Genomic DNA, 13,270 nt, shown 5'->3' on the forward strand with positions numbered 1-13,270 from the left:
TCATAACTCCAAAGGAAATAGGCCAATGACAATTTAGCAATTGGGTCGAGAGCAGTGGTTCTCAATCTTTCCTTCCCACTCACATTCCACGACAAACAATCCCTTACCAATCACAGAGCATCTATGGCATAGGGATTGCTTAAGCTAAAATGTGAGTTTAGGGGGGCAATTTGAAAACCACTGGGGTAAAACTATGAAGAGACAATGTGTGTGGAACAGGTGGCCAGGCGGTTTATGCAAAGATTGGAGTTTGCTGGCTGGGATATGTTTCGTAGCCACTTAACTGACAACACTAAAAGTAGATTAGCTCTACATAATAGTTACATAGTGGTTATCCCAGGTGGTTTGACGTCTATATTGCAACCTCTTGATGTCTGCTTGAACAAGCCATTCAAAGACCATGTGCATGAGGAATGGAATACATGGATGTTAAGTGCAGGAAAGTTGTTTACAAAGGGCGGGGCATTGGGTGCTGCATTATTTGATGTACTGTGTAACTTCGTGCTCAAGGCATGGGACAAAGTTAAAGAAGAAACTGATAAAATTGTTCAAAAAAGCGGTATCTCTTCTCTCAATTGATGGCATGGAAGATGATTTGTTATGGGACACTGACGATGAAGATGAAACTACTTCATCAGATACAGACTGGGACCCATATGATGACTGTTTAAACAGTGAGAGTAAGGATGTGCTTGCCGCCATCTTTGCCTCAGAGGGTAATAGCGAGAGTGATTTTGAAGGGTTCTAATTGTGTTGTTTTTTCAATGAAAATTTGTCACAGTCGGGATTTTTTTGGTTTTCCACAGGTCAACTTATACACCGAATATTCTTTTCATGGGTCAACTTATACACCAAATGGTTTTTTCAAGGGTCGACTTATATGCCAGTTCGGTGTAGATTGGATTTTGAATTTAAGATTCAAAATGTACAAAAGTATATCCAGTATATAAGTCAACCCCTATTTTTTGAGGAATTTCTTTAGGTTTCACGACTCAACATAAAATGCCAAAATATATAGCAGTTCATATTTCATCAGAATCTGATCATTTCCAGAATTTTCCATTTTTATTTCAAATTTCCAGCATCTGCATTTTCACTTTCAATCATGTGTAACTCAACAGTTCAAAAATCAACTGATGTTTTAAACAGGCAAGTACAAATGGAAGAACTCTGTAGGTCAAACTTCATTAGTGGAGGCAAAAGGTACAAATCAGTTTTGGGTCCAAACCCTGCATTAGAGAGAGAAAAAAGGAAAGATTACCAGTATATAGCAATTTGGTGGCACAGAAGGGTTGGAGGGGGAAGGCAGAGGGGTGCAGTTCCACATTCCAGCATGTGCAATCTCTTTTGTCCACAAGTTGGTGTATTGTAACTAAAACACACTGCTACAGCAGAGTATTCAGCTTTATTCTGCATCTGGTTATTGCGGAGCTGAAGCTGAAGCTGATACCAAACTTTTAAAAAACACTAAAAGGCTCCACTTCTGCACACCACCAAAATAGATACAAACATAAAACTAGTAATAAACAGTTCAATTCTGTTCACCAAATTATAAAAAAGATAGTGGAATGTGCAAAAGATTTACAAAGATTTTATCAGAAAAGTATCAGAAGAGCATGAATATTTTATTCAGAGAAAACCACTGTTGACCCAAAAGAGGTCTTTAAAAAACGGAGATTAAAAACCTGTGCTGACCAACTTGCCAATATATTTACGGACATCTTCAACATCTTGCTCTGGCAGCACTTGGTACCCACCTGTATCAAACAGGAATCAATTGTACCAGTGCACCAATTGTAACAGTGCACCAGAAGAGTGTGGTAACCTGTCTAAATAACTATTGGCCAGTGGCACTCACATCAACAGTGATGAAATGTTTTGAAAGGCTGGTATTGAAGCATATCAGCTCCTGTCTGTGCAGCGACGTGGATCCGTTCCAATTCAATTACTGTGGCAACATGTCTATGGCAGATGCCATCTCATTGGCTCTACACAAAGCCTTGGAAAACCTGGACAGTAAAGATTCATACATCAGGATACTCTTTATTGACTACTGTTCAGAATTCAACACCATCATCCCCTCAAAACTGATCAGCAAACTCCAAGACCTAGGACTCTATACCCCACTGTATAATTTGATCCTGGATTTCTTCACAATCTGTGAGGATTGGTAAGAACATCTCCTCCACAATCTCCATCAGTATCGAAGCATCACAGGGCTGCTTAGCCCCTGCTCTACTCACTATACACCTATGCCTGTGTGATTCAGTACAACAACATGTACATATTCACTGATGATGCCACAGTAGTGGGCTGTATTAAAGGAGGTGATGAATCAGCATACAGGAGGAAGATTGAAAACTTCCTTGAATGGTGCATCAATAACAACATTGCACTCAAAATGTCACCAAAAGCAAAGAGCTGATTGCTGATTTCAGAAAAGGAAAACCAGAGATGTACGTTGCAGTGATCAATGGGAGATCAGAGGTGGAGAGGATGTAAGTTATGGGAGTCACTATCTCAGACAATCTTTCCAGGATGCAACACACTAATGGCATTGTGAAGAAGTTTGAAGAGGTTTGGCATGACAATAGTAATCCTGGCAAATTTCTACATATGTGTGGTGGAAAGTCTGCTGACCAGCTGCATCACAATCTGGTATTGGGACACCAATACCCCTGAGCATAAAGCCTTGAAAAAGGTAGTGGACACAGCTCAGGAATCACAGGCAAAATTCTCCACACATCAAGAACATATACAGAGAACTCTGACATCAGAGAGCCACATTAAGGATCCACATTACCCAGGGCACTCTCTATTCTTGCTGCTACCATAAGGAATGAGGTGTGCAGTAGATGCCACATACTGCCAGGTTCAGGAACAGTTGCTACCGCTCCACCATCAGTCTCCTCAGCAACAAACTCAATCAGGGACTCATTTAAGGGCTATTATTTTTGCCCTTTATTGATTCTGCTTCTCTTGTATGGTATAATCAGTTTGTTTACACTTCTTTATTTGTATACATGTGTATGTTGAGTACAGTTTTTTTGCATTAACCATTAAGTGGTAATTCTGCCTCGTTGAAAAGGAATCTCAGAGTTTTATGTGATGTCATGTATATGTACTCTGACAAGAAATCTGATAATTAAAAACTAGATTTTTAAAGACCAGATACAAAAAAAATATTGTCATTTGTGGAGTATTGTATGACTAGAGTAGGAGTCTCCAAAGTGGTCGATATCGACCCCGGGGGTTGATGGGACAACCAAGGGGTCAATGAATGCCGGGGGGGGTCGAAAGGTATGTGTTCTATGTTTTATACTCATAATCGTCAAATTTTTGGAAAAGGGTAGTTGACTTTTGCACAGGTCAAACATTTGACCTCATGAGTACTTGCGTTGTTCAAAACTTTGGGCGCTCAGATAGCCAGAACTGGGTGGCAAGTTCATGGTCGAGGCATCAGTAGCTCAGATGGGCAGGCATCAGGGTAAGGATCCACATTGGCAGTTCAAATGTATGGGCATCGGGGTGAGGAAGCACAGTTGGGAGTTCGAGTGGATGGACGACAGGCGAGGATCCGTAGTCGGGAGCCAGATAGGCAGGTAGCGGGGGCAAAGATCTGCAGTCGGGAGTTCAAATGAGCGAGCCTTGGGGTGAGGATCTATGGACAGGAGATCAGGTGGGTGGGTGCTGAGGCAAGGAAACCTGGTTGGGAGCTAGGATGGGCGAGCATGGGGGAAAGGGTCCGCAGCCAGAAGTTTTGATGGGCAGGTGCCAGTGGGAGGATCTGTGGTAGGAAATTTGGATGGGCAGGCAGCCGGGGCAAGGATCCATGGTCAGGAGTTTGATGGGCGGGCAGTGGGGGCGAGGATCCATGGTTGGCAGTTCAGATGGGTGGCCAACTGAGGCCAAAAATAGGGGGGCGGGTTTGACATCTACACGAGATTGACTATTACTCAACTATATATGGTACCTATGTTAGTGCCAGTCCATCCAGCACCATCACCCCCCCCCCCCCATCCAGTACCACCATCCACACTTTCTACCTCTTTCCCCCTGTCCAGCACCGGAATTCCATGCCTGGGGGTTGATGAGTGATCAAGTATTCCATGAAGGGGTCAACGGTCTAAAAAATTTGGGGACCCCTGCAATAGAGGAAAGAAGGTGGATGATGAAATTTACAAACAAAATCAGAAAAAGATACACAATCAGGAAACTTCACCTATTATGAAAGTCATGAAGATAGCTAAAATTGACAATGTAATAGAATTTTTACTGTCCAAATTAGGCTCCCTCTCAACCCAGACTGTAAGAAATCCAAGTTGACAGTGGCAGTACTGAAAGAAATTATAGCAGGGAAGTATCTGAAAAATGTGGAAAAAGATGAAAACATAACAAAGGTTGGGGTAATATATCAGAGGAGTCCTAGGTCTGAGGAATGGAGAATGCAACTCAGGAAAATAAAGCCAAACTAATGGTGGATAATATTGAATACCAATGGGAAACATCTACAATTGTATTTATCAGATTCTAGAAAGAATACATTCTACAAATCAGGGGTTATTTCAAAAGGGATAGAATTCAAAACAATGTTTTAGGCCTTGGTTAGATGGCTGTTACTTGTAGAGCTGTTGTGACAGAGTTCTGTGTTGTGTATTGGCCTATGTGTTGTGTGGTTTTATGTTGAAAAGTAACAGCTTGCCTTAGAGAGCCAAGGTGGACTGCTGAGAGAGTGGGAGACGGACTGAGCGTGTGCAGAAAATGATATAAAAATTTCTAGACTTAGATGATAAACCACCACTGGGTGGTGCTATGGAGTGGAAGAAGGCCCAGAGCATGCGTCATGGTCTGGAGGACAGTTTAGAATGTTGGGATTTCAAAAAGGATGAACATTCCGAAGGCAGCCAGAAGGATCCGAACCAAGCCAGTTATTCCTCTCTCTGCAGGCAACACAAGACAACTTCGAATTTTGTGCTCTCTCTCTCTCTCTCAAAGATCTTTTGGCTTCAGTTTACCAACAAACTGAATTTTGTTTATGATCATTGCTTCGGTTGAGATAGAAGTTTTGTGAGTCTTGTGTGTTTTGTGTTTGTTTTGTGTCTAAGTTTTTCTGTGGGCTGGTTGGAAGTGTAGTTTAGACTTTGATTACATATGTTATATTTAGGCTGGGGAATTCATTAGTTTTACACTGTTATAGAGATTTGCATAGTAACCAGTGGGCATTGTTATAAAAGGAGGGGATTTTGAATTAAAGTTTGAGGGTGAATTTTTTGTTAATAAAGTAATTGTTCATCTTTACCCCTGTGTGATATGCCTTCTTTATGGTTGCTGGTTTGATCTTGTAACAATGTGTTTGTCATATCATTAGGAAGGACTGAGTCGCTGAAGAGGGTAAAAAATGAATTTGGGTATTAGCACAAATGCCCTTAAGAGGAGAATAAAGAGGGTAGGTCTTATTTTTCTTTACACAAGAGTTGATTGAACATTATAAAATATGAGTCTTTAATAAAAGCATCTAATGGAGTAAACAGAAAAGGTGTTTCTATTCATGAGGACAGTAAATCCAGAGTCCATCTATACAGGAGTCACCCAAAGAAATCAATTGGGGAGTTCAGGAAAAACTTTTTGTTTTAAACTCAAGAAAATATGGAACTCAGGACCATAGAGAGTGGTTAAACCAAACTCTATACAGATATACTTCAAAGGTGGAGGAAAGGGGCCTGATAATTATCAAGTAAAGCATAAACACTTGCTCAGATTAGTTGAAATACAGTCCTATATTCCAATCTATCTTGTTATAATGGGAAGAGCTCAATTTAATGATATGGCGAAAAAGAGAAATGTAGACAAAACACCCTCTTACTCACCATATAGAAGGAAACTATTCCTTTGCATTATTAATCTATTGCTCAGAAAATAATTCTAGTTTGCTGTGAAAAATGACAGTTTTATTCAAATTATAAACGTGTGATTTTTTTTTTTTACAAGCAACAAAATGACCATGGTTCTTAAAACCTGGAAACTGCAAAATGAAAAATGATTCTCTGATGATAACAATTTCCTTCATTGAGCTTGCATATGCTTCTGATTAGGTAATTGTATGAAGAGGAGAAGAGTGTTAATTTATTTCTAATAACATCGGACCTGTCAGTCACCAACGAGCCTGCAGCAGACGTGGACATACCCCTCCATAAATCTTCGTCCGTGAAGCCAAGCCAAAGAAAATAAAATGTATTTGTAGGTAAATTCCTTGCTTAAGGGATCCAAACAGTGTGATTTTTTTAAAGTTTGAGATTGTTTAATGTGGGAACCAATCAAGTAATCTCTCAATTTATCTTGAAGTTAGCTCAAATCAAGATCCATGTATTCGCCCTTACTCACCAGAGGAATTTAGTTTTCATTTATCTTCTCTTAATAGTTTATAATCTAACTCTTGTTCTTGAGATCTTCAAACTAAACTTCATTAAGATATTATATACTGTTATCCAATTGCTAAATAAAGTGAAGCAACAAGATCCACAACTTGAGATTTATGTGACCTATGAAATCTAATGATATAGCAATAACAGGTGATCGCATAGACAAAGCTAAGGGATGATTTAGAAACTAAAGATATGTTTGGAAATAACAAATTTGAATTCTTCGGGGGGTACTAAATTGCCTAGGAATTTTGTTCCTCATAGAAACTCAAGGGCATTGTTAGAAAACTATGAAATAAAAATATAATTTGATTTGGTTTCAATCCCCTCATTAGAATAGAGCTTCCCAACACAAAACACCCTATTACTACAACTTCCTGTAGTTGTCTCTTGGACATTTTCACCTCATCCAGATGCAGTGACACTATCTCACTGGCACCCCACATCCCAGAGTTCAGCAGTATGTTGTTGATGGTAACAAGACATGGATAGGATGAGGACATCCCATCCCTAAAATGCCCCTGACAGCCTTCAAAACCAAAACAAACTGATAATTAGCTACACTAACTGCAAAAAGTGTCATTGGTTTTCAAAGATTTTAAAATACCATCAGCATTAAGAATAATTTAAAATCTATAAATGTATATGTAAATGTTTTGAAAAAGAATAAAATAATAAAACATTTTTTAAATAATAAAATTAACTAAGATATTTATAAGCATTTAAATGCATTTGAGCAAAGCAGATTAATTTGAAATGCTTTATTTCAGTATTTTTTTGATAATATACATGGAATTCAGCAAGACCTTTGAGTATCAATTTTCCATATTGCAGATCAATCCAGCCAGAAAAATACCATAGGATCCAAGGAAAAGAAGAAGCTGGATTCAAAATTGACTAATTGGGGGAAAAACACTGGCAGTCAGATTATGGAGATAACTTTACAAAATTCAGATAGACCCAATTCTTTCTGAAGCAAATATAAATGATTTAGACTGAGATGAAGGAGTTACAAATATGACATTTGCCAACAATACCAAAAATGAACATGTGATTGATATTAAAGAAGAAAATTTGGGACTTCTAGTATGGCCTCCAAATAAATGGGTAACTGAACTGAATTCAAAGAAACATGAAGACTACAAGGCAAGGGAAAACAAGATAAATGGCAGGAGACAAAGAATAGTAGAACAGAATTTTGCTGTCTTTATCCACAGATGCCTGAAGCTACAGGACAATCAGATGAGGTAGTTACTGGCCAAGGCAAAGAATACAAATGAAAGAGGGTGATACCACAAAAAGTATCAACAAAAATTGGACCAAAACTATTCTGATAACAACACTGAGAGAGTACAGAAGAAATTTAAAATGATCTTCTAATGTAATTCATGAATTATAATTACAGGGAGAGACAAACTGGGCAGAAATTATTTTGTTTGGACAAAATAGAATAGGAATGGTGTCTAAAATTATGTGACTAAAGAGAAAAAGAACGCATGTCTTGATAGAGAGGACAATAATTAAATAAACAGATACAACCCACAATATCTTCATATCTTCTCATTAATCAGGAAGGCGCAGCAACACCTACACTTTCTCAGGAGGTTCAGAAGGGCAAGGTTACCAGCCCCCATTTTGTCAACATTTTACAGGAGTACAATTGAGTGTGTCCTGCCTGGGAACATCATTGTCTGGTATGGTAGCTGCAAAGCGTTGGACTGGAAGTCAATTCAGAGAATCATTTAAACAGCTGAGAAGATCACTGGGGTCTGTCTCCCTTCCCTCTACTGATGACATTCACGGAGCATTACTTAAATAAGGCTCAAAGAATTATTGACGATTCCACTATCCATCATTCATGATCTTTGACCTACTACCATCAGAATGGAGATATAGAAGCATCTAAATCAGGACTGCAGGCTGGAAAATAACTTCTTTCCACATGCTGCAAAATTGATGAACAAGTATCCTGTAACCTTGGATCTCATAAATGAAACGAGTAAATTATTCCAAAATATTTATGCATAATTATTTTATATTATATTTTATGTACTTTTATTATTATGTGCTATGTATTACATATGAATGTGTCTGTACTGTGGTTCAGAAAAATGCAGTTTCATATGGTTGTATATCTCCAGTCAGATGATAATAAATTTGAATGTTAATTGGTAGAATATTCAAGGTGACTCAAAGAAATGATTTTTACTTAACATTTATCTGAGACAAAACCTTCAACAAATTATAAAAGTACATTGATTGAGCAATTGAAGAGCCATAACTAAAAAGTTCTTGTATCAAAAGGTAGGAGGTGGAATTAAGCTAAATAATTTTTGTTGACTAGTTCATTTATTGGATCACTGATATGCAGGGCAGGCACCAAAAGACATTTGAGATTCCTTTAGTGTCAAGTAATAATACAGAACATGTAATATTACACAGAAGTGCCTTCTGCCTGCCGGAAGTCATACAAACAGTTGCCATTAGTATTGCCCTTTCGCTACGAGAGAAAGAGCAGCAGAAGAGAGACCCATTCATGGTCACTGTGAGTCGAGGATTAGCCTCCAGCACTTCTGCAGCCGTAAAGACTCATGTTCCATCCATCAGCAACCCGACCTCCAGATCCAAACTTCCATCATAATTATGAACCCTCCAGTGCTCAATGCCCTTCGAGAGCCCTGCTTGTTCTCAGCACACTCTCGAATCCTGGCTCCAATACCTGGTTCCCATGAACAGCCCATGCTGGTTCCATGACCACAAGTCATCTGCAGCCTGTATGGGCCCCTCATCCACTGAGCCCCTTGCTGGTCTCCTCTGCTTCTCCTTCTCAATGGAGGGTGTTCTCCCCATTTCTGATGCCTTGCACCAGTCCACTGCTCCCTGGAGTCCACAACCCCTCATAGCTGCTGCCAAACACAGGTACCACCATCTTGGGTACTGATTCATGGTTGCAAGATTTCAGTTTAAATACACCATGAGCTCCTTTAAGAGGTTGTTTAAATTCCTGTACAGAGCCACTGGCATTAGGACCGGGCAGTTGAACCCTTTGGAGCAGCACCGTGTCTGCACTCTCCACTCTCCCAGGTCCACACCAGGGGTGTCAGCACTGCTGTTATAGCAGCTCCAGTGCCACCAATCTTTTCCAGATTCAGCTGACAGACTTAAAAGAAGGAATGCTATCTAAGGAGAGTGAGAATGTTGATAAATAGCACTGTTTTTTTCTATTTTTATGGGTAAGAAAATAATTTGTTACGAGGGAAATTTATAAATTTTTTATTACTTTATGATTTTTCCAAAACCAAACAGTTCCAATAATTCACAGAACAACAATCATGTTTATTTACAATCAAGATTATTTACATTTCTTCTACTGAGTCTGGTTTTATCCCCCCTCTCCCACAATACAAAATAACAAAAAAAAATTAAGCACTTAAATAAAGAAATTTAACTTGCATGAAAAGGCAAAAACACTTATTTAACATTAAAAAAAAACAAGATGCTACTGGCTGAGGACAAATAAATTAAAAAAGGAAAAGAAAAACACTAACCACAGGGTCTGTCAGAGATCAACACCTGTCTTCCAGGTCTTTTACATTCATCTCAACTCAGCCTGATCGGAATTGACTCCCTACCCCACCCCGTCCACCCCCTCAGGAGATAAAGGGCAAGGTTAGGGTTGGTGGGGGGGGGTGGTGCAGGCATTGAAGCACAGGAGACCGCACTATATCCTTGCACCTATGTAATTCAGGTATGATTGCCAGATTTTAAGAAAAGTTTCATTTTTTTCCTTAGATTATAAGTAAATTTCTCCAAGGGAACACAGCAATGCATTTCCATATTCCAATGCGCAATGCCCAGATGAGAGACTGACTTCCACTTCATGGCCACCGCCAAAGCAATCAACACAAATCGGATTTAAAAGTACTCCCTCTTGACCAAACATGCACAATGAGCCAGATAATCTTTCCTAACTGTTAATTTTATATACACAAAGGTATCAGGAATTGCTTATACTGTGTATTTAACTGAGTGGGCAGATAAATATTTCATTCTTAAAGAAAGCAAGCTAGATATGTAACTAAATTAACAAGTTACTCACTTTTATTTCCAACTAGTGCAACCATAGGTTGTTGTTCAGATTCATCATTTACTTTTTTCACTACAGCGTACCAATCTTCAATGTTTTCAAAACTCTGGTAATTGGTGATGTCATATACCAATAAGATACCCTAGGAGAGGATGAAAACAATGAAACAGTTTATTATTCACTTCATTCAAATTATATATTATTAGCTCTGGTGGAATGTAGAAGAGTACAGTGCAGGAACAGACTCCTTGGCCAAATCGTTTGCACAGACCACAATGCCAATCTAAACTAACCCCTTTTCCTCTCGAGATATGGTCCATGCTTCAGTCTAAATGCCCTTAAATCTCGCTATTATACTTGATTTTACCACCTCCTCTGGCCAGCATGTCCCAGGTACCTACCACTTTGTGTAAAAATAAACGTACTAACATATTTCCTTTAAATTTTTATCCTCTTAACTTAAACATATGCCCTCTAGTATTTGTCATTTCCATTCTGGGAAAAAAGACTGACTAGTGATACCTCTCATTATTCTATCAACTTCTATCAGGTTGCCCCTCAGTTTCCTCTACTATCCAAATCTGTCCCACCTCTCCTTGCAGCAAATATTCTGCAATCCAGCCAACAAATGAAAATTCAATGCACCCGCTCCAAAATCTCCATATCTTTCCTTTTGTGTGACGTAGAATGGCACACATAACTCCAAATATGGTCAAACCAAAGTTTTAAAACCTGCAACATAACTTTATCATTCCATCTAAATGTGACGCCACTTTCAGGGAGTTAAGGGCTTCAATCCCAAGATTTCTCCTATCATTGCTCTCAGGGGTCCTGCCATTTACTGCATACTCATCTCTGGCATTTTCAGAGGTCCACGCATCATGTTACACTTGGTCAGGTTAAACTCTATCTGCTATTTCACTACCCAAATTTCCTTTGGATTTATATTGTGCTGTATCCTTTCACAATCTTCCTCACAATCCACAACACCAATTGTCATGTCATCTGCAAATTTAGAAATCATATCACCTACATTTTAATCTAAATAATTCATAGGTATTACAAACAACAAAATTCCCAATACTGATCCTTACAAAAAAAAACCACTGGTATAAGACCTCCAGCTGGAAAAACACATCTCTGCCACTGCCATGCTTCTTTAGCCAAGCCAATTTTCAATCCAATTAATCAGCTCATCATGGATCATATCTGACTTAAGCAAAGGAACCATGGTGGCTGTTCTCCAGCCTTCTGGCAGCTTGTCCATGGTTAAAGCAGATACAAAGATCTCTATCAATCTTATTCTTTGCTTCCCTCAGATTCCTGGGATAGATCCTGGCCCTATGGATTTCAGTCCGCCCAACAACGCTTTGTACTTAATGCTGACATGTTCCAGCAGCTCATAATCTACTTTCTTCTCATCCTGCCTCATACTATTGAAATTATCCTTCCCCCAATTTAGAGCTTTCACCAAAGGAGCATCCATATCTTTACCTATCTTAAAATTTCAAGAATTATGAACACTGGAACTTTGATGACCTGGTCAGGCTCACTCTGCCATATAAGGAATAGATATGGTCTCATTCCCACATGTTGATTCAAAAAGTCCTCCTGATGCATTTAACAAATCTTGGCCCATCTAATTCAGTGGCTCTAAGGGAAGATAAAATAACCCACTATAATTATCCTATTGTTTTTACATCTTTCAGTGATATGCTGATGTATTGGCTTCTTCTAGCTCGGCAAAGGGCTATTTTGAAGTCAAAATGCTGTGCATGGTGACTAAGCATAGAGACTTTGACAAATGGAGCTTTGGTGAGGAACTTAAGTATTGGTAAGTTAAGTCAAGGTTAAGTCTTTTCTAAAAGCAAATACTAAATTGACAGGTAGAAATGGCAGTCAATGTGAAGAGGTACACTCCTCTTGTGAAATTTGGAAGATGAGGGAAAATTCAAGTGTCCCTGATGGCTACATTTCCAAGAACTGTGTCCAGTTGTAGTTCCTCTCCGACTACATGGATCAGTTGGAGTGACAATTTGACTCACTGAGGAGCATACAGAAACTAGCAAGTATCATAGATAAGAAATCCAGGGAGGTGGTCACACTGCAGGTTCAGCCAGATAAATGGGTAAACCCTTTTATAGAAATTGCAACCGTAAAGGTGGAGATTCTCATGTCGAAGACCTTCATAAATGCTCCGTGAGTGGCTCCAAGGCACCAACTCTGGTCCCTCTTCAGGCTTGTGGCAGACGTGGAGTGGAGCGCTCCACCTCACTTCATGAAATGAACTGCTACTGTAAGCAGCTGGCTAGGGGCAGGCTGATGACATTGCAATGATGCTGTCAGCCCACAATCCAGGAACCAGGACAAGGGTTCCTAGAGTGACTCCTGCCACCCAGAAATGTCTTCTTCCTGTTCCCCCTTGACCCTCACTCTTTCACAAAAGCCACTGAAATTGAAGAGCAGGAGAGCAATGAGAAGCTGGAGAGAGTGGGAATGAATGTGTAAAGTGAGTGGGAGTGAAGGGAGTCGCCTGAAGAGCATGGAGGCCTAGTGGCGGCAAGGAGAGTTGGAACCTGCTGAGCCACCAGGACCAGAGGGCGAAGGGACCTCCACAGCGTGGGAGGAAGGAGTACAGAGTGGAGATGGAGTAGCAGAGCTGGGGAGTCTGATGGATGCAAAAGGGGAGTGAAAAGCCATGCTTGGCATGCCAGTGAGGCAGCGCTGGGCAAAAGAGATGTAAGAAGGATCAATGGCCATCTTT

General features: G+C 39.7%; 1 protein-coding gene and 1 long non-coding RNA gene across 17 annotated transcripts in view; one reads left to right on the forward strand and one right to left on the reverse strand.

Moving 5' to 3' along the window:
* The window catches only part of rab28 (RAB28, member RAS oncogene family), a 276,189-nt gene that overhangs the window by 141,014 nt on the left and 121,905 nt on the right, over nt 1–13,270 (reverse strand). For all 15 annotated transcript variants that reach the window (XR_011353966.1, XR_011353964.1, XR_011353965.1 and 12 more), the window contains one exon: nt 10,519–10,648. Coding sequence is in view for 9 of the 15 variants with exons in the window: in XM_069925999.1 (XP_069782100.1) it covers nt 10,519–10,648 (130 nt within the window). In the remaining 6 variants the exon portion in view is untranslated. The remainder of the gene's footprint in view (nt 1–10,518; nt 10,649–13,270) is intronic.
* On the forward strand, nt 4,910–8,582 carry LOC138756318 (uncharacterized). Of its 2 annotated transcripts, none has more exons than XR_011352988.1 (4): nt 4,910–5,067; nt 5,369–5,446; nt 6,093–6,241; nt 7,254–8,582. It is a non-coding gene; the product is annotated as an uncharacterized lncRNA (long non-coding RNA). The 2 variants fall into 2 exon arrangements; XR_011352987.1 differs by having other exon boundaries at nt 6,093–6,237; nt 7,254–8,581.

This window comes from Narcine bancroftii, chromosome 3 (genome assembly GCF_036971445.1).
Source record: "Narcine bancroftii isolate sNarBan1 chromosome 3, sNarBan1.hap1, whole genome shotgun sequence".
Lineage (NCBI taxonomy): Eukaryota > Metazoa > Chordata > Chondrichthyes > Torpediniformes > Narcinidae > Narcine > Narcine bancroftii.